At 43.7% G+C, this 27,296-nt stretch overlaps 1 protein-coding gene across 3 annotated transcripts in view; it reads right to left on the reverse strand.

Moving 5' to 3' along the window:
* The window catches only part of TTC28 (tetratricopeptide repeat domain 28), a 622,345-nt gene that overhangs the window by 128,129 nt on the left and 466,920 nt on the right, over positions 1 to 27,296 (reverse strand). For all 3 annotated transcript variants that reach the window (XM_081286162.1, XM_081286164.1, XM_081286163.1), the window contains one exon: positions 22,281 to 22,788. In XM_081286162.1, coding sequence (XP_081142288.1) covers positions 22,281 to 22,788 — 508 coding nt within the window. The remainder of the gene's footprint in view (positions 1 to 22,280; positions 22,789 to 27,296) is intronic.

The raw sequence follows: 27,296 nt of genomic DNA on the forward strand, positions 1-27,296 counted from the left end.
CACTTGGGGTCACGCACGGAGGCCTTCCTTGACCACCTCCGAGAAGATCCCAAATCCCTCTTCTTCTCCATCAGCTCTCTGCCCTTTTCCATCTCTTTACCTCGATTTGTTTTCTTTCAGAGCACTTGTTTGTTTAAAAACACAAGCAGGGCTGGTCATAGGAAGTACATGCCTGTAATCCCAAGCAGTTTGGGAGGCTGAGGCAGGATGGATAGCAAGTTCAAAGCCAGCCTCCGCAATTTAGCAAGGACCTAACCAACTTAGTTTCTGTCTCAAAATAACAAAAGACAAGGGCTGGGGATGTGGCTCAGTGGTTAAGTGCCCCTGGACTCAATCCCCACCCCCTATAAAACAAAAAACAAAAAATAAAACAACCATGAGCAGGAATTTTGTTTCATTCCCTGCTTTATCTCTGATACCCCGGACAGGCCTGAGACCTAGTTGGTGTTACATGAAGGAAGGAAGGAGGGGCCCTAGGTGCAGGCGTTCTCCATCACGTCTCCCTGAGAGGGCGCAGTGGGAAAGCAGAGGCAAGTGTATGCACTGTGCTTCACAGCCAGCGGAAGGTCCAGAGGAAAAGTCTAGGTAGCTGTGGAGACGATGTATCAGTATTTTACCAGGGGAAAGGAAGAGCTGGCTCCTAGGCATGGAGGGACAGCCTGCAGCTGCTGCAGGCCCTTCCACAGGGACAGACTTTCCTTCCCATCAGCTCTGTTACAAGATCAAGACACAGCACTCCTCTGTGAAGAGTCCAAGAATTCAGATGATTTGTATCTTATTTTTGCCACACGAAGGACAATTTAATACCAAAACAGCCCCCAGAGCTTTTGCATAGTTAATTCCACAACCACTAAACCTCTTCTGACTCAGCAGCAAAAGCCACACCAACCCAGGGACAAGGAGCCATTTATTACCCCCAAACAGGCTCTTGGGTTCTTCTGCAATGACTGTGACTCTGTCATGGTAAGTGATTTTTTGCATTTGAAGTAAGTTCCTTCCAGATCTTCCTGAGATCTTTGGGAGATAAACCTACAAAAATGCATTTCAATAAAAAGTAATTAAACAGATTATGGAATTTTGGGTGCACCTGGGTTTCTGGAAGGCTTAGCATTCGCTGTTTTACCAGACTACCAGACTCTCTGACCTGGGGGGTTAGGGTTCCAAAAAAAGTGATGTGTCCTGGGGTAGGCAGATACCTGCTTTATTCAGACAGGAGGACCCAAGAAGGGTTGGTTCACAGGATCATGTATATGGCATATAACAAATAAGTCTCAATCACAAACAACAGAGCAATTTCGCCCAGACTGGAGGGTGACGCAGGGCTGGGGAGGGAAGGCCAGGGAGCTGTGCTCTTCTCCCTGGTACACATAAGTGATACTGTTGCACCGACCCGGTTTGTGTTTTTATAATTACCCAAATTCTCTTCTTTTGTCAGAATTCATTCTCAGTAACAGCTTGAGCAATGTAGCAATCACGCTCTGAAATGACTTGTAAACCACAGACACAAATATTTGGGCCAAGAATGTGGAATCCATTGCTGTCACATTCCATTATTTCTGGTGGAGCAATTCACTAACATTTTGGAATCTAGATCATAAATTATGCAGAGCCTCAGCAAAAGAGCTGAGGACACAACTGCTGTAATAAAACTCCTGTTACTGGAGCCATAAAAACAGAACAAAGGAAAGGCAAAGAAGGAAAATCACGGATGGACTTTCCTGACGTGCCTTGTCCACCATTGCTAATGGCTTCACAAAATGAAAATGTAACATTCGGGAAACTGTCTGGCAGGCCAGCAATGCTCTGATGGGCACGCTGTCATTCATAAAAACCATCGCCACCAGAGTCCCCAGAATGGAATGAGCTTTTTGAGGAATGCCTTGATGTTAACATAAATTAGAGTGCCTGAACGTACACACAACTGAGCGCTCTGCACATATTTCACGACCCTCGAGGGGTGTGAAATGTCCTTCAACCATGGTACTTGGGCCCTGGTCGTGTTTTCTGTTGGGAGGTGTCATAAAAGTCAGAGGAGAAAGACCTCTGTGTTCCATGTGGCCCGAGCCAGTCCATTTCCCTCTCGGTGGAAGCTGAGTTAATGGCAGAGCTGGGACTGACCCTCGCATCCCTGGGCCCCCAAACGCCTGAGCTGGATCTTGAACAGGATGCCTCCAGCATGGTAGGGACTGAGAACAAGGGGATGGGTTGCAGGATGCAGACTGTGGAGAGCTGAGCAAATGGGGAAATGACAAGAGAAATGGACAGAAAGCAGAACCATCCCAGGTGAGTCAATGTCAGAGTCAGAAAATATCAAAGAGGACACGTTATTGAAATACCCCAGAAATAAAATAAGGAGAACTGAAAAGCCAGATGGACCTTGGTGAGCAATGTTTCCAAAAAGCCATTATGGACTCCAGCGATTCTTTTTTTTCCGATTGTGACACCATGTTGGACAGCACCGGTACTATATATCCACAAAGGACAAATCAGTGTGATGAGAACACAGGTTCCTTAAACAGGACTGCCATGACCTGATGGCCTTCTAGCAGGACTTCCTTTTAAAAGTCACACAGTAATAAGGGAGCACAGAGGAGGGCGGGGAGGCACCAGGACAGAGGGGGACTTGCGCCAGCTGTGTGCTCCATGAGGGACCACTGCTTCTGCAATTATCATAAACACATTTAGAAGAAAACAAAATGTTTTCAAGATCTCACAGAAGGTCTAAAATGTTAAAACAGGGAAAAAAGGGCTCTGTCAAAGTTAAAACCATATAAGGAAAGAAGGTTATTTTTTCACCAGCCCAGGAAGAAACTTCTGGCGAACCCCACAGCACACAAGGAACGAGTTCCAATCTTTGTGTAGGTCAGGATCTCCAAGTTTTTCAGAGAAATGACTTTTAGATTTCCCCAGAGCCTTGACATCATGTGGAGAAGGAGGGGAGGGGGTGGAGAAGAAGTGCCTAGTGGCACTTCTGAGCCAGGCGGTCTCAGGCCTACAGCTGCCACTGTTCCCTGGGCCTGCGTGTGCGCCTCAGTACAGTCTCACGTAATCCTTATGAGAGCCTCGCCCTCCAGGCCACACCGGAGGTTCTATTCTTAACTCCATTTCACATCCCATAACTTTCCCCAGACCACACAACAGCAGAGCTCCAGTTCACACCAGGGCTACTCTGACACCAAGGCTCAGGATTTTCTGCTCCCCGCTACCACCGTCTCCCTGCCCTCTGAGCACCTCAGGAAACCAGGGCTTTCCCAGGCGTGGTAGTGGAAGACAGTTGGAAATCTACCAGGTACACCTTCAAGTTCTTGCAAACCATTGATCTGAAATCACTGGCCAGAGTTTCAAAAATCTGAAACTGCTGTTCCAAACAATTGGCAGTTGTTGTCTTTCTTTGGTAAAAACCTCCTGGAAAGCCAAAATTGCTGTGCTATGGTCATTCCTTACCCAAGTCTGCATTTTAACATCCAGCTAATTGAGATGAGTGGAGACATCTGTAAGCTTATTTTAAAAGAGACAAATCTCTCGGCGCATAATGGCAGCAGTACCATTTACTGAGTGCTTGCTATGTGCTAAGCACTGCTCATCAATTCATGTGGCATCAAAAATTAACAAGCCCAGAGCTAAGCACTCGGAATGCAGATGCTCAGATGCTTCTCCAGGACTTGTGGCCTAAAAGGGGGGAAGGCAGGCAAGCAGACCTGCCGGGAGCATCTGGGGGTGCCTGGTGGTCGCTGTGTAAGTGCAGCAGCACTGATTTGGAGTTGAGGCGGTTTCTTAGAGGGCGTGGGGGTCTCCTCATAACAATCCCACAAAACTGGGATGGGACCCGAGGCCGTGCAACGTGCACAGCTGGGAACTCCCCAGGCGGCCTCGCTGTGAGCCACCCTGCCTGTTCCTAGCATGGCCTCCTGGGAGACATCTTCCTAAGGTTTCTGCTGCACAATCATCATAGAGGTGGAAAAGCCAGATAAGCACCCAACACTCGCTTCTGGGTACTCAGTTCGGCCACGTCACCATCACCTGTTAGTCATGGAAGATCTCCACACCTGCATTCTCACCAGGAATAACAACAATCTTGTGAAGAACAAATACATTGTTGTTGCCTTTGTTCCACATCAGGAAACTGAGGCCCAGGAAGGCAAGGCGACTGGTCAAGCTCACATACCAGGTAAGGCTCAGAGCTCAGCTGGGGGCCTGGGCATCGGAGGCCTGTCCGGCCATCTGCACCACGTGATGCTGCTGGGCACAGCTTGTGCCTGAGCTTCTTGTTGGTGGTGCCCAGGGCCGTGGCCTTCCTCCACACTGGGTGGAGTCCTCCCCCTGGACGTCTTGCTTTGGTCTTTTATGGGTCTCTTTCATCCGAGATGTTCCTTGAGGGCAGGATGTCAGCAGATGGTAAGTCAAAGTGGGTCAACAAGAATCAAAGACATCAGAGAATGACATGCACTTCTGGCCCCTGGAACCACCTTTGACTTTCAGTGGATCAGAAGATTAGGAAGCGGATTTCTGTGGTATTTTCATCTTTTTTTTGTGTCTTAGTTTTGTGCTAACAAATGACATACTCTGCCCATGCTGATACAGACTACGATGGTGGTGTGGCAGGGTGTGCCGTGAGTTGTCCCTTGTAGGGAGTTCATATGTGTTGGTCCATTCGCTCCTCATGCATCTTGGGAGATGGGTACTATGACTGTGCCCCCTGTACAGGTAGAAAACTAAGGCAGAGAGCTAAGCATCTTGTCCAAGGTCACAAAGGGGCTCAGGGGACCCAGAGCCAGGCCACCTAACCCCAGCACTCAAATCCTTCACAAACACGCTCCATTAGGGTGACTGTGTCCTGGTAGGTCCTTGGCTGACACAGGGACAAATTACACGGCCACTCCAGCTGTGCGACAGGGGCCCCTGTGTGGGTTCAAGGTGGACCCTCTGTGGACGGGGTGTCTTAGCAGAATGAAGAGACAGTAGCACATGAGTTGAGAAGTTTCTTTGCTACAACAAGAAGAAAAAAGACCAGCCCACCAGGGTGCCTCTGCAGAATGCCTGGCCCCAGAGAGAAAGGCCATCAGAAGTCACAGTGGAGGATCAGCAGTAAGTGCTGCCCACTCCCTTTGTCACAGGCAGAGCAGCAGGAGTTCTTCCCTGGTGACAAAAGGGACATCTTTCTCCATCAAGCAGTGAAGAAGTACCAGGAGTTGTTCTGACAGACACGCCAGCTTGCCCGGTGGTGCCACAAACTGGAGGACGCCATCTGTTTTGCTAAGGTTGACAGTCTGAAATTCCTGGTTAAACTCCAGATCTCCTTTTTATGAGGGGCTCGGTGACTTTAGTCCATTACCTTCTGCTTACTGAGTCACACGGCACACACATCTCCCTCCAGAGCACTCCCTCAGCTGGGCCACGTTATAAGCTGTCTTTGTCTTCTTTGGTATTAGATAATGGGTTTGGTGGAACCTTCCACTTGAATCAGGGAAACCCAATTATGGAGTTGCTGTTGTTTCAATAAGTGGCCAACTCTGACAGTCTGGCTCAGGAACACAGATTCGTTCCTCTTTTTCCACTGGGGCTGTTGTGATGAGGGCTTGCTTTACAGGCACGTTGGACACATAACGACAAAGCATTTACTTCACTTTTTAATTTCTCTTGGAAACGTTTTAAATGCAATTTTTACTAGAAAATGAAAGCATTCACTTCCCAGAGTAACTTAACTCTTCTGTAGGAGGGCAGAGAGGACCACTGTTTGAAATCCATTGAAAACCGAGAGCCTGTATTCAGAACTAACAAAGCTGTTTGAAAGTCAAGTGGGGACACGCTGACTCAGCAGGACCAGCTAAAAGTTGCATTCTGGCTTTAATCCAATTCAACAAATGCATTTTCTGCTGTGTCAGAGGGAGCCTTAAGAGGAATTTCTGGAACAACAGGCAGAAAATGGTTCTCGGTGAACAGTTACTTTTTGAAGTCACCATGAAATTACTAATTATGCTGAAGAGAGTCTTAAACACTTGAGTCTCTTGTGGATTTCATGCTGGAAGACGGGAGCCTCGGGCTGCGGTGTGAGCAGCCACGTCTGCGTCCTGCATGGTGGGTACGTGCGCTTTTGCACCCCTGGTATGAAGCAGGCGCGTGTGAATGAGGATGAAACGAAGCTGTAGGCAGAGAGAGACTCACTTCCCGGTTTTCCCAGTTACAATGTCACATTGTCCTCATCCCTTAGAAATACTAGAGCTTGGGCTGGGGCTGGGGCTCAGTGGCAGAGCGCTTGCCTCACATGTGTGAGGCACTGGGTTCAATCCTCACCACCACATAAAAATAAATAAATAAATGTATTTTAAAAAAAAGAAATACCAGAGCTTTAGCATTCTTTTAAAAAAAATGTAGCCATTTTCTTTAAAGAGGTGTTGTAACAGCAGAAAGAGCACCAGCTCCGGCTTCGACAGCTCTGCTCAAACCCCAGCTCTGCCACACACTTGCTATGGGACCTTGGACAACTTAACCCCTCTGTTCTTTGGGCTTTTCCTTCCTACATGGGAATAATAAGCCTCATCGTTTTGAGTTTTTAAATGAAATAATGAGCTCTGCATAAGGAGCTTCAGCAAGTGCAGCATTAGCACACCGGGGGCGTCCAATAAGTATCGTTCCTTTATTCTAAGCCACTTCAAAGGTGTGTTGGCGAGATCACAAAGGCCTTTTCATATATTCTCTATGGAACCTATTATTTGAGTACCTCAAAAAGGGAAGCCAGCATCAGTTTCCTAAGGCTAGATGTTAAATACAGAGGAGAATAGACTATTAAGTTCACATACTTAAAAGAAGAAACAGCGTGCTATCCCAGTGATTTTCTTGTCCAAAAGTCATAAATATTAGGGCTCTTCAAACCCGGATAAAGGGGCTCATTTTAGCCATACTTTGCAAACTTCTTGGATGAAGATCCAAAAGGTTAATATATTATTTAGTTAGCCCACTAAGCAGACTGTCTCACTTAGCTATAGGGCAAAGGAAGGAGAGAAATCTGCTCCATTCACTATTCCTACTAACTGAAAGGAATAAAATTAAAATGCAATCATAAAATCCAATCACTGCCTGCTGGTTTAACTATTTTTCCAAATTTTATATTGTAGAAGTTTTGATACTTGAAAAAGTTTTAGGAATCAAGTTCCAACTTTGTATGCATTGTCTTTCCATGGAAAAATCATAGAATTTCAGCTTTTTAGAGTAGGCAAGAATTTTAGACATCGTTCATGCCAGGGACAATGTCAAGGTACAATATAAAGTGTACAGAGTTTGCTACTGCTGCCCAGAAGTGGTCTCCCTGGGCTCTGGGATCAGAAGCAGCAGGAATGGAACCTGGACTTAATGATAGAAGGAAGACCAAATTCATTAAGACCACAAATTTAAAAGAGGAAAGAAATCATTTGAACTCTGTAGACTCCAGTTCCTGGTGCCTAGCATTTCCCACAGTGCCTGGCTCTCAACATCCTTAATAAGTACTGCTATTCCCTCCAAAGCTCAGGTGGAAATCTAATTGTGACTGAAGGCATCGGGAGGTGGGACTGTCAAGAGGGCTCCACCCTCATGAACAGATTGCTGCCCCTGGAGTGGGTTAGTTAAGCAAGTGAGCTTTCTGCACATGCTGTGCTCTGGCCCCCTCCTGCCCTTTCTGCCTTGCGCATGCTCGATTGCCTTCTTCTGTGATAGGGCCTCCATCAGATGTGGCCTCCTGATGTCAGACATCTCAGCCTCTAAAACTGTATGGCAAATAAACTTGTGTGGTTAATAATTTAATTTAGTCCACGGTATTCTGTTATAGCAGCAGAAAAGGAACTAAGACGCATGCCCCTGTGGACCAGCAGTAGCCAGCAGGTAGTAAGGACATAAAAAAGCCTAAGATACACATCCTGCCAGTTCCTGGAATTTGTGAGCTAGGTGGCAAATAATTACACCACCCAGTAAGTGTTCCACACAAAATGTTAGGGGAACAGAGAAGAGCTCTAAAACTTCTGGAAGAGTCTGAAAGGCTTCAGAGTAGTGTGATTTCTTATCAAACTACAAAAGAATAGACTTTAGCTTCACAGAGGAGGAAGATACATGGGACAGAACAAATGGCAGGAGGAATCCACAGAGTGAATGAGCCCAGAGGTTTGGGGACAGTACATGTGAGGGGTCCAATGCCTCAGGCAAGAGTTCTCTGCCCGCTCCTCCCCAGTTTAATGAGACCTCAAGTCCTTTCCCTCAAGTGTTTCAAAGACCTATTTTGTCCAAACAGGCCCTGGCAATAGCAGACGTGCCGATAGATTCTTTCTGGACGCTGAGAGTTGTTGAAATATAGAATAACTATATGTACTAATGAGGTAAAATGGGATGTTGGTACGTGCCCACCCTATAGCACAGGTGAGTCAAGCTACCGAGCATATCCACAGCCCAGGCCAGGACTTGGACTTCACCCTGAAAGCACTAGGGACTACTGCAGGGTTAGAACTGGTTAGAACAGGTTAGAACTTAGAATTGCAGGGTTCTAAGCTAGAAATAATATGATGAGGTGCACAGCTGGAGTTTCTAGAGGGCGACTGAGAAGCGGGAGGAGGATGCTGGAGGGGAAGCTGGAGACCAGCATGGAAGGAGCTGTGCTGACTCTCAGGGGAGGCCAAGGGACGGGGAAAAGAGCGCTGCAGAGAGGAAGAGCTGGCTGGGGAGGCGAGCCTCTCAGGACCTGTGACCAACTAAGTCTGCCTATGAGGGAGGGAGGTGGGGTTCCAGAATAACTGAGAATTCTGGATTGCACCGTGAGGAGACAGTGTTGTACCATGACGACATGTTTCCCCACTCACAGAAATAGGGAAAAATGAGAAATCACAGACTTGGAGAGAGGCCTCTGTTTGGGGCAGAGGGAGGTGCCCAGGAGAAAGGAGTTGATCAGTGACGTAGATGGAAGTCAGTAGGGGCTTGGGAGTTTGTGTGTAATAGTGAAAACCATGAGCATGATGGGATCAGTATGTCAAAGAAAACATCAACACTCCACGTTCATTTCAGCATTATGCACAACAGCCAAGGAACAGAGGCAACCTAAAAGTCCATCGACGGGGGAGTGGATTAAAGAAACAAAGATATATACATGCAATGGAGTACAATACAGTCTTTAAAAAGAAGGAGATCCAGTCATCTCAGACAACATGAATAAACATGGAGGATATTGTGCTAAGTGAAATTAGCCAAATACAGAAAGAGTAGTACTTTCTAAACAATCTGACTTATATATGGAATCAAAAGAAGTTAAACTCTTTGGAGCTGAGAGTAGAATGGTTGTTGCCAGAGGCAAGGGATGCAGAAAGGAGAAATGTTGGTCAAAGGATACAAAGTTTCAGTTGGACAGGAGGAGTAAGCTTTAGTGATCTATTACATAGTCAGCAGTTTATCAATTATGTATTGTATATTTCAAAGTTACTAAGAGTAGGCTTTAAACTTTCTCACCACACACAAAGGTAAAGAAGTGAGATGATAGCTAATTATCTTGACTTAATCTTTTTTTATACCTTTGTTTTATTTATTTATTTTTATGTGGTGCTGAGATTCGGACCCAGGGCCTTGCTAGGCGAGCGCTCTACCGCTGAGCCACAATCCCAGCCCCTTGACTTAATCTTTCTACAGTATTTAGACATATTAACATCACAATTTACCTCATTAATATATATACAATTATCATATGTTAATTAAGGGTTTTTAAAAAAGGAAAAAAGAAAGGCATATTATTCCAAATCTAATTTGTTCTAGAATGTTTTTTAAAAAGAAATCTTTAATTAAAATATTAAATATAATCAGAAAAGTATAAAATCATATGCACACAGATCAATGAATTGTCCCAAAGTCAGGACAGCTATATAACTAGCCCTCAGATGGAGAAGTGGAACATTTTCAGAGCCATGAAGTGCATTTCTTTGACATCAAAGGCATCTACAGCCATGATCACACTGGTGGCTTATAGTCTCAGAGTCTACACCTCTAACTGTACCTTTCTTCAAATAGAATTCTCCATGGAGGAGAACCCCAGAGGTGGTCTGAGAAATCGTTTGCTATATCATTTCCAAATGTCTATCCAAAAGACCTAATTTTGGCACTCTACATTTTCTGCCCTTATTTCAAATTTCTGAAATCAGCCACAAGCAAATTCTTCCACAGTCACTCCAGCACAGTGAATCCCTTCAGGAAGGAACAAAAGACAAGAGCAGAGCCAGGTGATTCCAGAAGACCCCAGAGCTCCGTGCAGTCATGTGGCATGGGTCCAGTGTGCAGCGTCCAGCACAGATGGCAGGACCTCGGGTCACATCTGTACTTGCCATAGCTGGCAGAGCAAAGGGCTACCCAGGACCTGCTGCAGATGGAAAGACTTGGGGACAGGCAGGTGTGGGAGGGGCCAGTGCCAGGTGCGGGTGGCAGAAGCCAATGATTAACTTCATCTCGAGGCTCCCATGCTCCTGGGTGGTGCCAGGCAGCCCTGCTCCGGGACAAGGGCCACAGAAGAGGGGCAGAAGGCAGGGCGAGTCCCACTGTGGCAGGCAGTGCCCACCCCAGCCTGGGAAACCAATTGTGTTCAGCGGTCGATGTTCTTCTTGGAGCTCCCTCAAGTGTTCCTCTCCCAAGTCCTAACAGAACTGTTATCAATGTTCAGGACGGGGCTGCCTAATGGGAAACGCCCCCACGGGGGCCTGTGACTCATAAACCCATTCAGCCTCACATGTTCATAACCATTTGTGTAAAGAAGAAAAAACCTCCAAGCACTAATTAGAAAGATAGAGCTGTTGTGTTTTCCTCCCGATCACCTTATCTTCTTTATTCAGTTCTTGAAGACTCAGCTATTAAAAGAAATTAAGTAATTCATCAAGCCCATTTCAATTACCTGCTGCTGATAACATCAGATTACAATTAGCATCTACAAATGAACCAAGTGCCAACTGCCAAGCTGAAACATAAGCTAATTTACTGCTCTGCTCTGCCTGCTGGAGACACAACCCAGGGACCTGGCAGCAGGCATCCACTTCATTATCCCAATGACGGTTCTGCAGCCTCTCCCGCCACAGTCCAAGTGCAGCTCGGACCAAGATTTACTGCCCCGTCTGCCTCTGCTCCCATGTTTACAGACGCTCTGTATCTGTAAGCAAATCACAGCCCCTTTTAAACAGCAATGTCTAGACAAGCCGGGTGACAAATCTTGACCTAAAGGAGTGAGTAAATATTATTAATATTTATTAGGCACTGATAGGTGTGGGGCCCGGCACAGGATGTGCGTGTCATAACCTTAATGAGGGTCTGAATCATTTTCTGCGAGTCCTCTGGTGCTTGATCAGAAAAATCTCCCACTCTGTTGATGCTCTCCATTTCTCATTTCTCCTTTTTTAACAGGGAAAGAACATTCTTGGTCCTTTCTTTTAGATGTCTAGAAAAATCTGTTGTAGGCTCTGGCACATATATTATTTTTTATATTTACATTTTTTCCTTTCCATGCTTTGGGTGAAAATCAGAGGTGTGTGATTTGGCTTCCCAGATCCAGGGCATTATTAGACTTGGACAATCTGTGTGGTCCCGTCCATGCTTCTCAAGCAGAATTAATGACACAATAAATGTGCAAAGTCCAGAGGGAGCCTGTGACCTGCGAGAGAAGACAGCGAGCAGACCTGTGTGTGGACCCTCCCTCTGTGGCTCTGACCTACGGCAAAGCTTTGTGGTGAGGAGTCAATGAAATGCTTGCAAGAACCTAGTTCAATGCAAGGGATCACAGAACAGCTTCCCTGGGAAAAGGAATGTGGGTGGTGGCTATTCTCTTCCTGCAGGTGGGTGTCAGCGAGGGGTGGGAGAAGAAGCCCCTTTGGCTTTTAGCCCTGGGCCAGGTAATCCTGGAATGGCTCCCACTTGGATCTGCATTTCAGTGGGAATGTTCTCATGGGAAGATCCGAGGACATGGAATCAGAACTGGTCCCAACTCTGCCTCAGACTCTATGATCTTAGGTAAGCCACAGATGTCCCTTGATCTTGGGATGCTCATCAGTGAATTGGAAAATAATAGTTTGCCTCTGAGGGTTCCTGGGGGCACAGACAAGTGCTGTAAAACACAAATGCCACGGATTCGCATGACGATACCAAGAACCTGTATGTGAGTTCTCACACTCCTTTGAACATCTTGAGATGTTATTTTGAATATGGCCCTGTGTGTCATTCTGAGAATCTCCAAAGAAAAATACTCCATTACTGTAAATTAACTATTCCTGTTAATTACAAACATTTTACTTGTAAAGCTATGTCTCTTTCTGTTAAAAAAGACCAACATACAAAAATTGAAAGGTAAAAAATGTAAAAGAAAGTGGTTACTATATTATAGAAAATTCTTCTAAAATTTATTGTAAGATTTTCAGGAATACCAAGTTTCAGGTGTGTTCTCAAAAAAGATTTCACCCATAAAATCTAGTGAGGGATAACTAAGGTGTAATATGGGTGGGTACTTTGTAGTTAATATGTAACATTATTCCACCTGACCTTGGGAATTCAGAATTTTCTGATTTAGACAGCTAGTAATTTTTAATAATATGGTTTCTTTAATTTTTTTTGGTAGTACTTGAATTTGCGATTCTTCTGCCTCAGCCCCCTAAGTACTTGGATGACTGGTCATATCCAGCATAATGTGACTTTTATAAAAGTTTTTCTGGATCTGGGGTTATAGCTCTGCAGTAGAATGCTTGCCTCGCATATGAGAGGCACTGGGTGTGATTCTCAGGACCACATAAAAACAAATAAAATAGATAAAGTAAAGATATTGTGTCCATCTTTTAAAAAAATCTTTAAAAAATGTTATCCCAGTAATTTTTCTTAAATCCTGGAATTAAAACAGCCGAGAGCCACCAGGAATAGTGACTGTAGTTGAGGTAAGAGGAAGGATGCACCTACCACAGCCTGCCACCAACCCTTCCCTCCAACACACACCTCCCAAGACTAAAAAACAGCAAAAGGGGCCAAACATCATTGTATGAGATCTTAATGAGTTTTTAAGCCTACATGGGCTTTGATTTTCTCATATGTAAAAATCAATTAATATTCTTGACCTTGTAAGTTTGTGAGGAAGACTAAATATGAAAGGTTTCAACACATATTTGTTGAATGGAACCCAAAAGCTCCATGGGGCAGGAGCTATGTTGGTTTATCCACTAAATAGCACATGCCTGTCACGTAACGAATGCTCAACCTTATACGAGTAAATAAGGACGGTTGTTGTGAAACTGTCCATCACTTTCCACAGTTAACTGGATACTTGACCTCCTCATATGTGAGATAAGCAGTGGTCTCCTTATAGCGGAGTTGAAAGATGTTCTGACACTGTGCCTCCCTCATATTTGACCCTCTATAAGACACAACCAGGCCCGAGACTGACGTGTGTGGCAAGTGAATCCTGAAACGGGCTCACCTTTGCATCTATCCAGGTGCTCAGGAGCAACCAGGTGGTCACCTGGGGTGAGTGGGGGAGGGGAGAGGGAGGAAGAGACAAGAGAGGCAGAGACCAAAGAACCGAGCCACCCTCTCGATCACGTCTCCTTTTGCTTTCCTAACTGCAACTCACCCCACAGTGAGATCAGGGTGATCCTGCTGGACCCAGTAAGTGAGAAGATGTGACCCGGAGTCAACTGAAAACAGGGAAGAAATCAATGAGGACCTTGGATGCTATGTCATGATGGCATGGCAGGGTGGGTAATATCTCCCTGAGCATGTCCACGTCCTGATTCCCAGAACCTGTGACGGTCACCTTACATGGCAAAAGGGACTCTGCAGGTGTAATTAAGTTAAGGACTTGAGACAGGGAGACTTCCTGGCCTTTCCAGTGGCCTGATGTGAGCACAGAAGTCCTTATTGGAGGGATATGGAGGGTGAGGGTAGGAGAGAGGGTGATGTGAAGCAGAAGCAGAGACTGGAGTGGTGCCTCTGGAGAGGAGGAGGGTGACCACCAGACAGATAAAAAGGCAAAGAAACAACAGATTCTCTCCTGGACCCTGCAGATAAGCCAGCCCTGCCAACATCTTGACTTCCGCTCAGTGAAACTGACTTTAGACTCCTGACCTCCAAGAGCTAATAACCTTGCATTGTTTTAAGCCACCAAGTCTATGGTGTTTTGTTACAGCAGCAACAGGAAACTATACAGATGGCTACAGGATGGGAGAGCCTTCCACAGAATTAGGAAGGCCAGGAGAATTGGTTTGGATTCACTAATGTTGACAGATCAGCATGAGAATCAGATGGAGTATCTACCAGGTAGTTGGAAATGTGAAATGATGCTCAGGCAGGAAAAAGGTCAGAGCTGGGGAGTATGGATTAGGAACAATATGTACCAATGCAGCCCTCAAGAGTTAATAAGGGGAGAGACAGAGAGAACAGGAAAGAATCCAGGAACAAACCCCAGGACTCCCATGTTCAGCAAGTAGCAATATGATGGGAAAGGGTCAAGAAGCAACGTCAGGAGTCTGGATGACACGGGGGCCTGAGAGAAGGTGGGAAAAAGCACACTCAGAAAAGCACCATGATCCACGTTTCGAAAACGGAACAAGCTGCACACACCCGTGACTGTGCTGACACTGTGTAAGAACAGAGCCAACTGGTCTGGAAAGACTCCAACTAGATTGTAACCGTAGTTAACTCTGAGGAGTGGGTCAGGGAAGAACAGTCACATGAGGGGACAAGTTTCCTTTTTCTACTTTATACATTATTGTACTAGAAGAATATTTCTTCACAAGAGTAAGTACCACATTTGTAACTTTAAAATATCATTCTTTTTTTTTTTAAAGGGGCAAGAAAAACCAATGAAAAAGATGTAAAAAGAAAATCAGGACAGTGGTGCTTCCCAGAAACCTAGAGAGCTGGGAATTTCAAGGCCAAGGTAGCAGGGCATTCCAAAGACTGCCTGCTGACAAGGCACGAGGAAAAGCGACAGAACACCTTTCACCTCTGCCACAAGGAGAGGCTGCTTATCTCTGTCAGGCACAAGGATGCAAATCAAATTGCCATGGTCAAAACTGAATAGGTGGAGCTGGGCACCGTGGCGCATGCCTGTAATCCCAGCAGCTCCAGCTCGGAGGCTGAGGCAAGAGGATCGTGAGTTCAAAGCCAGCCTCAGCAGTAAGGCAGCAAGACCCTGTCTCAAAAAAAAAGGGGGGGGGGCTGCAGAATGTGGCCCCATACCAAACAAACAAACAACAACAAAATCAGAACAACAAAAAGCAAACCAAAAGACTAGGTGAGGTTTGGCTTCAATGGAGTGGCACTCCTCCATTCAGACCAATGTGAGCCTGGAGTGATGGGAAGAGAGTCCCGGAGGTGCTGGAGAGCAAGCAGAGCAGCCAGAGGTCCCAGAGGGGTGGGGACCGACCCACTGAAGACGGCAGCGGCCACCTTTCAAACGCCAGGGAACATTTTTAATGCACTTTTTTTTCCTTTTTTGCATCAAAGCTAGCACCTGGTGCACAACGAGGATATGTTCTACCACTGAGCTCACCAGCCCAGAGGACACGTTAAATAAAACTAAGTTTTATTTTTATTTTTTGCCAGTGGGCAGGCCCCAAATAGTACCATATGGTGAGGCTAAAATTCTGGTAGAAACACAGTCTTATCAACTTGAAAAATCAGAGGAGGAAAATATCCCAAAGAGGGGAAAGAGCCCCGAATCCTGAGTATGAACTCTTCCCTTATATCTTTCTCTAACCCCTAAAACACATATGTGCAAGGCAGAGTCTAAGCAGCCAATTTAAGGCTAAATGATCCAAGAAAGATTTCCGAAGTCACCACCATAGGGAAGTCTGATTTGGGTGGTCAAATTCAGCCAAGTTAACTGCCTGATAAAACAACAACAAATCAACATTATTATGAGAGATCTGAATCCAATTTCTCTATAAAACATCATTCAGACATTTCAGATATGATCCTATATTATTGGGCATACACAGAAACATTAGGAAGTCACTAATACTCAGAACAAAAGGTGACCAACCTACAACTCTGCAACTATACTAAAAATCATTGAATTATACACTTTAAATTGTGTGGCATGTAGATTATATCTCAGTCAAGCTGTTACGGAAAGGGAAAAAAAAGAAGACAAAATCAATAGGGTCTAACCCTGAGATGACCTGCATGGATTTAGCAGACAAGGTTTTAACAGCAGCTGTCATAACTAGACTCACCATTTGAAGGAAAAAACACAAGAGTAAACACACAAATCCCAGCCGAAAAAACTGAAATGTCAATGAAAAGTACCAAGTGGAATTCTTCAGCTAAAAATAAAGTATATAACTAAGGAAATTCACCTGTGTAATAAGGAATTAATCTTGCCCAAAGAGAGGTCTGGACTTTGTGTCTGGCAAAGCCCTTGGAATCCTCCTACATGACAACAGTGTCACTGTTTATCAGAAAGCATTGGCCATGTCGATGGTCTAGGCTAATAATGTGATTTCTTGTGGGGCCTTTGGTCATATGGTATCAGCTCAGCCTCCAGAGGGGCTGGAAACTGAGGTCACACACGCAGGTGGCCAACTACATCTACGTGAGCAAGGTCCAGTAAAAACCAATACTAAGGTCTGAGTGAGTTTCAGGTGGGCAAATACCCTGTGCAGGCCAGAGAAACTCATTCGGACCTTCTACTCTCTTACCACGAGTAGAACAGCTTTCAGTGATTTCTATGAGTCCTTCTAGTGAGGTTCTGAAATTGAGGGTGGTTCTCAGGGACCCCTAACCTTGCAGTTGATGGCAGAGTGAGGATGATTTTAGGGAACCCCTAAACTCTGCATCACTGGTTTTAACAGCAGATTGGAGGTGGCTAAAGAGCTAGTGAACTTTAAGGTAGATCACATAATTTTCCAAACTGAAGAAAAGATTAAAAACATGAAGAAAACCTTAGTAGCATATGGGACAATATTAAAAGATCTAAAATATATGTAAATTCTTATAATACAGGAGAGAGGGGGAACAGATACTTGAAATAACAATAGGTAAAAATTCCTAAGTTTGGTAAAAGTTATACATCTGCAGATTCAAAAGCTTAAATAATGAGAAAAAGGAAAAAGACACACACAGAAAAGTCACATTTAGGCACATCATAGTCAAACTGCTGAAGAACCCAATTTAGAGGAAATCTTGAAAAAATCATGAAAAAATGGCACATGACATATAGAGTATGAAAATCTACTGAGTTTTTGTAAGAATAGACATTATGATTGCTGTATGTATATAGGTGACTCTATGACCAGTGTGATTTTGCAATCTGTATAATTAGAAAAATGAGAAATTATACCCCAATGATTCAAATGTATGAATCAGCAAGATCATTGTAATGTCATGTGTAGCTAATAAAAAAAGTTAAAAAAAAAAAAAGAAATAATAGAAGTCAAAAAACATTAGACAGGGGCTGGGGCTGGGGTCAGCGGCAGAGCACTTGCCTCGCACATGTGAGGCACTGGGTTCGATCCTCAGCACCACGTACAAATAAATCAACAAAATAAAGATTAAAAAAAAAAAAACATTAGACAGACATCTTTAAAGGGCTAAAAGAAAGATTTAAAAACATATCAACCTAGAATTCTATATCCAGCACAGTTATCCTTAAAAAATTAAGAGGAAACCAAGACATTTTAAGGTCAAACCAGAAAACCAGAAGTAAGATAACAAACATAAATCCAACAATACCAATAATTATGTTAAATATTAAATAAAAGAGATTCTCCAATTAAAAGGCCCAAACCTACTATGAAGAAGACAACAATACATTGTCTGTGGTTGACAAACATGAAATAAATAAATAAATAAATCCAACAAAAAGGAAGCGCATTCGCTGGCAGTCAAGCACCACAAGATATGCCCAGTGTGCTCTTCAGGCCGAAGGGAATGAGATCAGATGGAAACTCCGATCTTTAGGATAAATGTGAGCAGCAGAAATGGGGGAACAGTTGGTAAATATAAAATGTCATTTCCCCCCTTCATTCATTAAAATGTCTTTTTTTAAATACAAATATAACAAGGTCCTGTGGATTTAATAAGAATGTGGGTATAGTAACACAAGTGTGACAACTGCAGTATTAAGTCCAGGGTGGACTCAGATGGTTGCAAGAAACACTTCACAGGAAGTGCAATGCTGTTAGCTCAAGGGAGACTAAAAAGTCAGTGGTAGAGGATGTGCTCTTTAGAGCAACCACTACAAAATATTGCAAAGAAACAGAGTTAAAAAAGCAAATAGATAAAATCTAAAAGGTTAAATTAACCCATGTAAAGCAGAAAAGCAACAAAAGATCAAAACATTAATGGGAAAACCAGAGTAAGAAAACAAACATAAATCCAACAATACTAATAATTATATTAAATATTAAATGAAAGAGATTCTCCAAATATAAGGCCCAAACCAACTATGGAGAAGTATATATCAATATACAGACAACTATACATTGTCTGCAGTTGACAAATATTAAATAAAAAACAGAAATAAAAGGCAAATGGATGGAAAAAGATAAACTATAGAAATAATAAGCCTAAGAATACGGGAATGGGCACATCAGTATGAGATGAAGTAGTCTTCCAGATAAAAGGATATTATCAAAGACCAAAAAGTCATTTCATAATCATTAAGGGGACAATATGTCAGGAAGACAAACTTATCATTAATGAATATTAGCTCAATAAGAGAGCTTCAAAATTCAAGAAGCAAGCTTTTGCTGAATTGTTTCATCTACATTTTTGAAGGACAGTTTTGCGGGACATAGAATTCTAGGTTGAGAAACAGATAAATCCACAATAATATACAGAGGTTTTTAACAACCCCCTTCTGAATAATTTTCGAAAAAAGATTTTAAAAATCACAACAAAACAGGGTGTGGTGGCACATGCCTATAGACCCAGAGACTCTGGAGGCTAAGGCAGGAGGATAGTGAGTTCAAAGCCAGCCTCAGCAATGGTGAGGTGCTAAGTAACTCAGTGAGACCCTGTCTCTAAATAAAATATAAAATAGGGGTGGGGATGTGGCTCAGTGGTTGAGTGACCCTGAGTTCAATCCCCAGTACCCACCCTCCCACGCACAATGAAACAGACATGATCTGAACAATACTATCAACTAACTTGACCCATTAGGTACTTAAAGATTACATTGAAATCCTAAAATATACTGCCTGGCCATAATAAAATTAAACTAAAATAACAATACAGTATCTAGGAAAATCTCAATTTTAAAAAATTTGTTTTGGTGCAGTGCTGGGGATTAAACCAAGAGCTTTACACATACTTGACCAGTGCCTACCACTGAGCTACACTCCAAACCCCCAAATATTTTAAAGTTAAACAATACTTCATGAGTCAAAAAGAAAGCATAAATAACTTTATAAAATTTTTAAAGCTCAATTAAGTGAAAACATATTTTAAAAGGTATGGGAGCTGAATGTGGTAGTACACTTCTGTAATTCCAGAGGCTCAGGAGGCGTACACAGGAGGATTGGAAGTTCAAAGCCAACCTCAGCAATTTATTGAGGCCATAAGCAACTGAGTAAGATCCTGTCTCAAAAATTTAAAAAGTGAGAAATGGATGGGGATGTGACTCAGTGGTTAAGTGCCCCTGGGTTAAATTGAGAGAGAGAGAGAAAAAAAAAAGAGGGAGAGAATGAAAGGAAGGAAGGAAGAAGGGAGGAAATGAGGGAGGGAGGGAGGGAGGGAGGAAAGGGGTATAGATATAGTAAAAATTTTCTTAGAGCATTACAATTATACTGAGTAGGTGGGTTCAGTGTGACAACGCCATACATATATGGAATTTGATTTCCTCCATTTCAGTCCTGGTTCCCATCTTTTCTGCTTCTTCCCTCCCCCATTCTCCTTCTTCTACTCTATCGATCTTCCTTTATTTATTTATATATACATATTTATATATACATAAAGGTGGAATTCTCTGTGCCATATTTATATGAGGCATGATTTTATTAAATTCACCCCACATTTCTAGAGGAAAATTCATATGTTTAAATGATTGTATTAGAAGAAGAGTATATAATCAATAATCTAAGTTTTGCCCTTAGGTAGCTAAAAAAAGGACTCAAAGTAGAATGAAGAAAACAATAAGCAGGGGATGGGGATGTGGTTCAAGCGGTAGCGCGCTCGCCTGGCATGCGTGCGGCCCAGGTTCGATCCTCAGCACCACATACAAACAAAGATGTTGTGTCCGCTGAAAACTAAAAAAAATAAATATTTAAAAAATTCTCTCTCTCTCTCTCTCTCTCTCTCTCTCTCTCTCTTTAAAAATAAAGAAAACAATAAGCAGATAAACAATAGGGAAAAATTGACAAAAGCTAAAGTTGGTTCCTTTTAACAGTCAAGAGAATTGATAAATTTTTAGTCAGAATGATTCAGGAAAGTGGAGGGGGGCCATACAACACAAACTCCCAATATCAGTAATACGGGAGGAATATCCCTAGACAACCTTCAACATTAAAGTAATAATGAGATATTAAAAACAACATTAGGCCAATAATTTCAACAATTTAGATGAAGTGAACAAAGTTTTTGAAAAAAATACAACTTATCAAACTGACACAAGATGAAAAGGAAAACATTGATAGTCTAATACGTATAACTTTCTCACCTCTAGGTTCCAAGCCCTCTACTCCATCCTGCCATCACTGCTTGACTCATTTTGATCCCCATATTCACAACTTGCACAATTCTGTTCACGAACATACCCCCTGCCTCTTTTTCATGCCAATCTTCTATCACCCTGCAGCACATTCCTGAATTCTAATCATGGTACCATCTCTCAGATATGCAAATCTGCTACAACTCACACCTTCTTTCACATGTCCCTTGGCATCAATGCCATTCTATTCCTGGCCAAATCTTGCCAGTGCTTCAGAGTCCACCTGGATCTAATCCCCTGTAGGAAGTTTTCATTTTTGAGGCTATTCCCAGCCCTCAGGGTCTCTCTTCTAGGAATTCCATGGCAACACATCACTATCATTGTTTTTGAGGGAGGACTTTGTTGTCCTGCATATTTGTCTTATTTTTCTAACTAAATTATTAGCTCTTTAAAGATAACGATTTTTTTAAAAAGTTCTCTGTCCCTTAAAGCACATATTAAGCATTCAATAAATATTTGTAAAATATTTGCAAAAAACTGTTGAATGGATCTATAAAGTCAAGATCCTATTTCTGTGGCTCTTGTCAGACTCTCATACCATCTGTAAGGCATTCTCCAACAACTAGCCAAAAAACATATGATTAAAATAAGTAGAGGTAAAGGGAGGGAGAAGTAGTGAGTGACCAAATTACAAGAAGAGATGGGGATGCTTGGTTTCAGCAAGCATAATAAATAAAATGGGGCTGAGTTTCACATCCTGCTGCCTCCAGTATCTGATAGGCATGCACTGATACCATCAAGTCATTTTCTCCTTGTCTTCGCCCCACCCTGAATCCTTGCGGGCACAGAATGAACCAGGAGCTCCAGACAGCTTATACTTCCAAGCACATCTGTACGTGCCATTAATTATATACCCACAAGAGCTATAACAATATCTTTTAAAAACCAGTTACCAATTACTGCTGGTCTCTTACCACTACATATAAACTACCTCAAACTGTAAATGTCTTTACTGTAACCAAGTACTAGCAAAATGGTGACTGCAAACCTATCTTTTAATCTTTCACAAAATAATTTTGCATTATACTAAAATTAACAATAGCTTTTATGAATACAGATAATTCTGAGTAAAGATACATTTTCTGTGGGGTTAGGTAAAGAAATTCCTATAAGCAAAAATTCTCTTCAGTTCTCTCGCACTGGTCACTTCCTAGTAGCATCTCTTTCATTTAAATTAAAATAGCTTATATCATCTTCATTTCCCCTTCTCTCTAATTAGATAAATCTGGTTGCTCTTCTCTGTAGACAGATTAAAAGGTTGGGATGAGGGCTGGGGTTGTGGCTTAGTGGCAGAGAGCTTGCCTAGCATGTGCGAGGCACTGGCTTTGATTCTCAGCACCAAATGTAGATAAATAAAATAAAATAAAATCAGCAACTAATAAAAATATTTTTTAAGAAAGGTTGGGGCATTTTGTTTTCCTAGTAGTTCAGAGTCCAATCCTCAGAGCAATGACAATAGGAAGGATGGGGTGGTTTAGAGGAGGCAGGCTCCAGGGGAACCCATCTCAAGGAAAGACAGCACACACTATAAGAGACAGTGGGCTGCTCCAGCTGTTTCCAGCGCATGACATCGACCCAGGGTCTTGCAAACAAACAACCCGCTCCTTACCCAGATTGGAGGAGGCGCGCCCCTCTGCTGCCCGATCCTTGAGGTCCTCAGCTATGCCCAGCTGCTGCTCGTGGTACTGTTTCGCTCTTTCCAAATCCTGCATGCACCTGGCGGCGTGGCCCAGGCCTGCGTAGGCCCGCATCTCGATGGCCTTCTCCATCAGCTCCTGCGCCAGCTCCAGCACGTAGTTGTGGTAGGACATGGCCTTGTCGAAGTTCCTGCGGTAATGGTAGGCGCTGCCCAGATTGCTGTAGGCCCGGGCCTCTTCCCGCTTGTTCCCCAGCTCCTTAGCTATCTTCAGGTGCTGCTCGTGGCACTGCACGGCGTTCTCAAAGTCACCCATGGCAATATACACAGCTCCCATGTTGCCAAGTTCTCGGGCTTCGGAAAGCTCATCTTTGGACTGCTTGGCGAGAAGAACACACTGTTTGTGACTGGCCAGTGCATTGGGGTAGTCTCCGATGGCTGTGTACACGTGGCCCAGACTGCTCAGGGCTGACGAAGCTGCCTGGAGAGAAAGGATAAGGCAGAGAAATGAAAGCACATCAGAAAATGGCTTTGGTTTGTTTCAGCAGATAAAATTTCACAGAGTTTGCCTGTAACTATCAATCCAGTCCCTAATGGAGTTTCTATCAGTGGGCCACAGACCTCCAGAGAACTGATAAAGAGCACATCCAACACCAAGTTCCCAGTAGAAGACAATGGTAATTTAATCAGGAGCTTTCCATGCCTAATCTCACAGAAGCAGGTTGTGTTCCATATGACCTTTGTCTTAGTTTAAAGACTTGGTGACATTTCTAATATTCACTATGATATTACAGCTCTGTTAATACCCATTAACCTCTGTGCTATAAGAAAGTGTTGAAGAAAACCAAAATTAATTACTACATATGACAGAGTGTAGGACATTCACAGGAGAAGCCTGCGCTTGGCTTGTGGCCCTCCTGGGTGATTCTGTACTCTGGTTTTCTGCGAAGCAAATGGATGCATTAGTGGTGAGGGAGATGTTCACCATGAGGACTGAGAATTTTGCAAACCAGGACCCACTTGAAGGTCCTGATTTCTCATCTTGTTCCTTCAAAGTGACTTTATGGGTGCTGGTTACTGTGGAGGGCTTAGATTTGGATGAGTCTCCTTGTAAATCAATGGCTGTGTTCCAACCTGTGCCTCTGAATGGGGTGGTCTCCATTTATCCTCCATGAAGCCTCCCTGCCCTCCTTAGGCTCACCGCCCAAAGAAAAGCACAGAAACCCTTTTGGTCTTAAAGGTTTCAATGAAAATAACTCTGTGTCAGTGTAGCGGATCACACAGGAACTATGAAAATATCACAGGAGAGGTACACAAGCACATACAGTCCTAGATCCTGGTCTTCAGTTTCTAACTCCTTTGCAGAGGTATGACAGGGAAGTTATGCTGGGCTTTTTAAGTCCTTCTTTTCATTCCACAAGTTGGAAGCTTCCTCCCCTCCCCCTCCTTCACTGCCTGTCTACAGCTTAGGGCCATGTCACCCCCTCTCTCCATGATGCTTCCCTCTGAAGCATGGAAACCAGACCCTGGCGGAACAAAGGCTGAACTCTCACACATGGGCAAGAAATCTTCCCCAGGGCCCCGGGCACAGGACTAGCCATGAGGTAATGCTGTCCCTGCTGAGTAAGGGCATTTCTTTGTGGGAAGGGTTCTATGTTTGTGCACTTCAGGACACTTTTATTAATATTTTATAGATATGAGTGATTTGCTACCCTGTTTCCTTTGCTTGTGAAATAGCAGTTCTTGATCAAAATGACTGAGACACCATTTTTATGGGGCTTGCAAATAGTATATTTGCAAAATGTTCCATATTGTTCTAAGTTGCTTTTATCATTTCACAGATGTTCCAACAAAAAGATTTAGAAGATAGAGAGGAAATACATCCTCAGAAATTTACTTTTTTTGCTTTCCTCTGAGTGGAGAGAACAGAAACAGCTCCACGAGAGTCACAATGCTGCAGTGCTGTGATCTGGCAGAAGCAGCACTGGTGACACCAAATGACATGCCACTTGGACCACACTGGCCACGGGTTCCCACAGGACAGCCCTTGGGGCTGAGCTTAGGACTTCGGGTCAGCAGTCTAGACAGGCGTCTGCTGCTCCCGGCCTTTCCCCTGCACCACCCACTCACCCACCCGACCATCTTCTCTTCCTGTGCTTTAGGCCCAGGACTCGGCCTCTTCCCTCTGCTTCAGTGGTTAGCTCTCCCAGCCTTATTCTCCCCAAACCCTCCCACCCTCAGCCCTTTGTCACCCTCACAGTAAAACACCAGGGCTCTTTTGCAAGAGCGGGGTGGCGCACAGTCACACCCTGGTTCAGAGCTGCGCCGCCCTCCCCTGGCTGGAGCCACTTAACATCGCTAGGCCCAGCCAGGAGCCAGGAGCCTCTGTCAAATGCACAAACCATAAATAATTCACTAGATGGCTCCCACAGTAGCTCGTGGAGGCAGTGAGCCGGGGGCGCTGGGATGGGTTACAGGCCCCGGGCGGCTCCACACCCGGCAGGCATCGCCATTCTCAGGAACTTCTGGTTTATGGCACTCCAAACGACGGCCCAGGGAGCCTCTGCTCTGGTCCTTCATTTCTCCAATGCCAGGGAGACACAGCACTCGCTTAGGGGAGCTCTCCAAACATAAGGACAGGGATTCTGGGGCATCTCCCTTCTAGGGAGGGGAGAGGAGGGAAGGACCAGCCAGGAGCTCTTTCCTGATGCTGTCAGGCGGGTGTCCTGCAAACCAGCATCGCTACCAAGGACCACTGAATTGAGGAAGCATACACCACAGCCCCTGAGACCAGAGGGGCAGCTTGGCACAGGGGAGGAGTGGATAGGATTTGGTGTCAAGGCCCTGGCTGTGACACCCTAATAAGTCATTTTAACCTATTTAACTTGCTTTCTTTATTTATAACATGGCACTTGATGACAATACTGTCCATACTCCACAGGGCTGGGAGGGGATCAGATGAGGCTGGGAGCCCGAGTGCTCTGTGAAGGCGTTGCTAAGGGGTGCATGGTGTCTTATGAAGGCAAGCTGCCTGGGCTGGGCTCTGTTACCTGAAAACATCAGTCACTGTGACCAAACATCTATATTCCTATCAGTCGCCACAGGAAATGAAGTCCAGGTTTTACAGCTCAGGGCAAATAACATGTGATGGTATTTATCAGCTAAGTGAATTACAAATTAACCACTTGTCTTTGTTCCTGTTGCTGTAGAATAAATGTAGATCTGAAACATGGTTTCAGGCTGTTAATGAGGATCTGAAGACCCACTATTGATAGGGAATCACGGGCCCCACCTCAAGCAGATGCTGCATTTGCCACCAAGGTTCACGCTGCCTTTGTATATTAATCTCTCTGAGATTTTTGTGCTAGAATAGCAGCAGCTGATTCCCACAGTGGAAACATTTTGGAACATCTGTATTTGAATACTAAAATGCATACAAACAGTTATGCTAACAAACTATCTGGCTGGAGTAAGACAATGGCTTTCTCTTTGTACAGACAGAAATTACTCATGCTCCTGCCTAAGCTCCATTTCCAGCTGCAGACTGAACACAGAGGAGTCAGGAGCCCCGCGCTCTGTGACCTCAATATTTGAGATGAACTGCATCTGACAAGTTAGTTTCACGGGACCTGAATCTAGAGCCGGAAATTTGCTCATATTTCATCCATCCACCTTTAAGGGGTTTTAGTTGGAGAAATAAAGTTCAAACTGCCCCAAACTATAACCATATTGATGGCACTACCATTAACCATCGTCTGAAGATTTAAACATGTTTTTCTTTCCTCTTAGCATGTTTTCCCCTGTACAATATATATTTTTTATTAAAGTTTTATTGTGTGGGAGATTAAATGCACAGTGGTATTATATGGAAAATAATCAGTATAATTGCTGATTGACTTAATTGCATGTAGTTGGAAAAATGGGAAATGTACTGGCTGCTAGTACTAGAAATATTTTTTTAATTTTTACTGCCCAAATCCACATGCACCATGCATGTAGACAGAGGGACACAGAAACTCAGGGATACTCTGGAATCAAGTATGCAAAGGCTCAAATAGCACAATGTGTGATAAGGCACATCATGTAGCATCTCTGAGCCTTGGTTTCCTCATCTGTAAAATGGGAATATTAATATTAGAGGCTTGATAGGCTTAAAATAAATCAGTATTTGTAAAGAGCCTCATTCATGGCTTATTATGTAGAAGATGCTCAAATATTTTAGTTTTGAGTTTCTCTTCTTACTCCAACCAAAATAATACCAACTTAGCTTTATTCATTTCAGAGATGTGGTAGAAGATGATCAGGCAATAGAACATGAAGTTCTGTTACCACAACTAAAAAGACCACCCATGGTGGGAAAGTCATCATCTTCATATACGAAGGCTGGCATGCCTTCAATTAGTCTTCTGCAATCATATTCATGAGAAAATTCACCCCTTGCTTAGGGACATCTTAGGATCATTTGCACATCCAACACATGGTCTTAGTAAACACTTTATTTCAAGTGGTTTAAGCTCTGGAGTATTTGGAGTCTGCTGGTTGGTTGGGACATCTGTTCATTCATTCATTCACGCAGTCAAGAAAATTCTCTATACCCACACAAATATCATGAACTAATTTTGTCGAAGGAACAGAGGTAATTCAACAGAGAAGAATATGTTTCAAGAAATGGTACTGGAGCAACTAAATCTCACATGCCAAGAAAAGATTCTATATACAGGCCTCATACCTTTCACAAACATTAACTTGAAATGGATCACAGACCCACATATAAAATGCAGAATTATAAAACTTTGAGAAGATAACGAGAGAAAATCTAGGTGACCTCTGGTTATTAGATATAACATGAAAGAAAAAAAATTAGTAAGTTAGACTTTATAAAATTAAAACCTTATGCTCTGCAAAAGACACTGTTAAGGGGCTGGGGTTGTGACTTAGTGGCAGAGTGCTTGCCTAGCACATGCGAGGCCCTGGGTTCAATCCTCAGCA

Source organism: Spermophilus citellus (assembly GCF_964194105.1).
Source record: "Spermophilus citellus genome assembly, chromosome: 3".
In the NCBI taxonomy this organism is placed as follows: domain Eukaryota; kingdom Metazoa; phylum Chordata; class Mammalia; order Rodentia; family Sciuridae; genus Spermophilus; species Spermophilus citellus.